This window comes from Myotis davidii, unplaced genomic scaffold (assembly GCF_000327345.1).
Source record: "Myotis davidii unplaced genomic scaffold, ASM32734v1 scaffold348, whole genome shotgun sequence".
NCBI classification, from domain to species: domain Eukaryota; kingdom Metazoa; phylum Chordata; class Mammalia; order Chiroptera; family Vespertilionidae; genus Myotis; species Myotis davidii.
Window position 1 is genome coordinate 592,721 of NW_006298965.1, and position 3,229 is coordinate 595,949.

Consider the following 3,229-nt stretch of genomic DNA (forward strand, 5'->3'; position numbering starts at 1 on the left):
CCCTTGCTTTGTGCATGTCTTTGTGGGGAGAAAGTTGTGATTTTTTTTTTAATAGAGCTACAGACTCTGGGAATTGTATGGCCTGACCAGATGCAGCACGTGAAGGCTCTTCCACATCACCTGGGTGGCCCCATGGCCTCTGGAAGATGGAAGACTGGTGTTCTAAAATCTCCCACAGCCTCAAGCATGTTACCTAGAGGAACTGCCCCCACGTTTAAATGTGAAAGATCCCTCTTTGCATACAGGCTCTAACATGTTGTCAGGGCTGGGAACCACTGGATTAAGAGGTGAAGAATTGGGCCTTGCCCTTCCCAGGGAGGCTGCATTGAATAATCACTAGGGCCATTAATTACTTTGGAGTCAGACAGGCTTGTGTTTGGATATAGTCCTGCTGTTCTCAGGCAACTCATGTCACTTCTCTGTGCTTCCCTTTTCTCAGTTGTCAAATTAAAATCTCAATAAAGACCTTCTAAAGTTGTGAGGAGGGAATATAATATGATGCACTATTGTTTGGAAAGCAATACGGTTATTTTATAAAAGGTTAATGAAGCCAGAATAGCCTTCAGAGGAAAAAAACCTCTAATTGTGAATTGGCATTACAGGTGATTAGGGCAGGTGTTTTGAGATTTTCAGGGGCGCCTCAAATTCTACAGCTGTAATCCACACAGTTGTGAGTCCAACATCCCCCACTTTCCACATCTTCCTGCAAAAGGTTACGGAGAGGGGCAGTCTTTGGCAAACTTCTAGAACTGGATACTCTGATTCCTTAAATGCCAAATAGAATTGGTTAGACATTGTTATGATCGTCATTGCAAGTGTATTTCCTGAAAAATTGATGACCACATAAGAAGCCCGAGAGAAAAGAGGAGGTCTAGGCAAAGAAGGGCATATGTGAAATGTTGCAATAACCAGGCTAGAAGAGGTCAATGGGAAAGAGATTTTCATCTCTCCTCCTTACCTTGCTGATATTATCGTCCTTGCTCAGCATGTCGATGGTGAGATTGATATATCCAAAAGTCTCTACAATGCATGGAGAAAGAATTAAGTGTGTGCTAAAATGCCCTCCTGTTAATCACAATCAATAGTCCCCAAAGATTTCACTTTCTCACTTTCTCTCTCCTCTGTCTTTCTCTCCCCACCCCCTCTCTCGCTCTCCCGCTCTTCTCCTTAACTGTCAGCTCTCGGTTGGCAGAAACTATGTCTTATTATTCATATTCTTGTACTTGACACACTTGAAACGAGCCCATGCTGAGTATTTCCCCCCCAAAACCTAAATTAAGTGTGGAGGGAAAGATAAAAGATGCTAAGTTCCTACGTATCGCTCCAGTCCCATAGGCATCACCTGTAGCCCCTCCCACAGGCTCAGCTCCCAGAGTGCATGAGCTGAATCCCTTACAGCTGATGTGAGCACGAGAAGGCAATGGCGTGATGCAGCTCTCTTCCCTCAGCCCATCTTCTCTCTCCCTTCCCACCCCGTCTCCCCTCTGGGCCCTATTAGGTTCCCTTATGGTCCCATGCTCATGGAACCTCACTCTTTTCTGACGATAATCTAAAAGTTTTTGACTTGCACTCTCCAGCAATATTTGTATTTGAAGAAAGCTCTCTGGAAAACTAAAAAATAAAGATAATAAAATAATAATAATGAAAACTGAGTCAAAGAAAACGTGCCATTTTAGGCCACAGGGCACATTGGTAGATGAGATGCTTTGGAGGTGGTGAGTTCCCACAAGCCTCCAACTCCAACAGAGCCCCTTAGCACAGTCTCTTTGGGCAACACAGAAAGGCAGCCACACTTGAAAATTGGGGAGAATATTTCCACAGGATTCTTCCAGTATTTAAAACCAAACAGTGTGAGCCGAAACCGGTTTGGCTCAGTGGATCGAGCGTCAGCCTGCGGACTGAAGGGGCCCAGGTGCGATTCCGGTCAAGGGCATGTCCCTGGGTTGCGGGCACATCCCCAGTGGGAAATGTGCAGGAGGCGGGTGATCGATGTTTCTCTCTCATCGATGTTTCTGACTCTCTATCTCTCTCCCTTCCTCTCTGTGAAAAATCAATAAAAAAATATATTAAAACCAAACAGTGTGGACCAGAATAAAAGGGAGAGTAAAGGGGTCATCTGATCATACAATTTAAAATGGGCAGGCAACACAGAAAGGCAGCCACACTTGAAAATTGGGGAGAATATTTCCACAGGATTCTTCCAGTATTTAAAACCAAGCAGTGTGGATCAGAATAAAAGGGAGAGTAACCTCCCAGGGTCATCTGATCATACAATTTAAAATGGGCAGGTCACACCTCAAGCCTATAACTTTTTAGTAAAAGGTGTTTTGTTTTTTCCTTTAGTAAAAGGTTTCTCTTTGCTTTAAGCAAGCCCTGTTCATTGTTTCTGTACTTCCAGGTTAACACACCTTTGAAATATGACATACACACCCTCAGCATGGAACAGACTGTGGAAGCTCAGAGGGAAGGTGGGGGTGGTGGGTGGAAGATGATCAATCGCAGAACCTGTCTGCATATATGCATACCCGTGGACACAGGCAATAGGGTGGTGAAGGCCTAGGCACTAGGGTGGAGGGTTGGGGTGGGCTAGAAGAGTTCAATGGGGGAAGGAGGGGGACATTTGTAATATTTTCAACAATAAAGTTTTTTTTTAAAAGACATCACCACCCTCAAGAGAGCACCTAATCTTTACCCTGTAATCCAACCCCGGCTTGCTTCCTCCCACCTCCAGGTAATCTTCCTTATGTGCCCTCCTTAATCTCAAAAGCAGAAAAGCCACCATGAGACTTATTCTGCCGAGCATTTGAGAGCTTGCTCCTGCATATGGCATCAGTTTGGCTCAAAGGAACTTTTATAAAATTTATGTACATGTTTGGGTGTTTTTTACAGCGACAAAAAGCAATTGTCTTTCTTTGTATTGTAGCCACTTTCTCTTCAGGTAGACTACGCATTTTCAAAGAAGATAAGCCACGGTCATCTCTCAGGCTCCAGGCCTTTCATCGGTGGTTTACAATGAAGGAGGTTTTATTATTTTGGAATTGAGGGAGAGTAGAGAGAAGCAATCTTACTTCAGCATAGCTTTTCAGAAAACCTTTACGGTACATAACCTCCCAGCATGACACATTCCACCCTCAGCCCCACGTATGCACATGGTCACACAGACACAGCACCCGTAACTCCTCAGAAGACCCCGATGCTTACCTACAGTTTCCACCGGGCCCTGGGACAT

General features: G+C 44.6%; 1 protein-coding gene across 1 annotated transcript in view; it reads right to left on the bottom strand.

Moving 5' to 3' along the window:
- MROH2B (maestro heat like repeat family member 2B) overlaps positions 1–3,229 on the bottom strand; it is a 51,843-nt gene extending 48,614 nt beyond the window's left edge. Inside the window, exons 1-2 of the mRNA XM_006774562.1 lie at positions 3,202–3,229; positions 959–1,020 (exon numbers count right to left, since the gene is read on the bottom strand). Of these exons, the coding sequence (XP_006774625.1) occupies positions 959–1,020; positions 3,202–3,229 (90 nt within the window). The remainder of the gene's footprint in view (positions 1–958; positions 1,021–3,201) is intronic.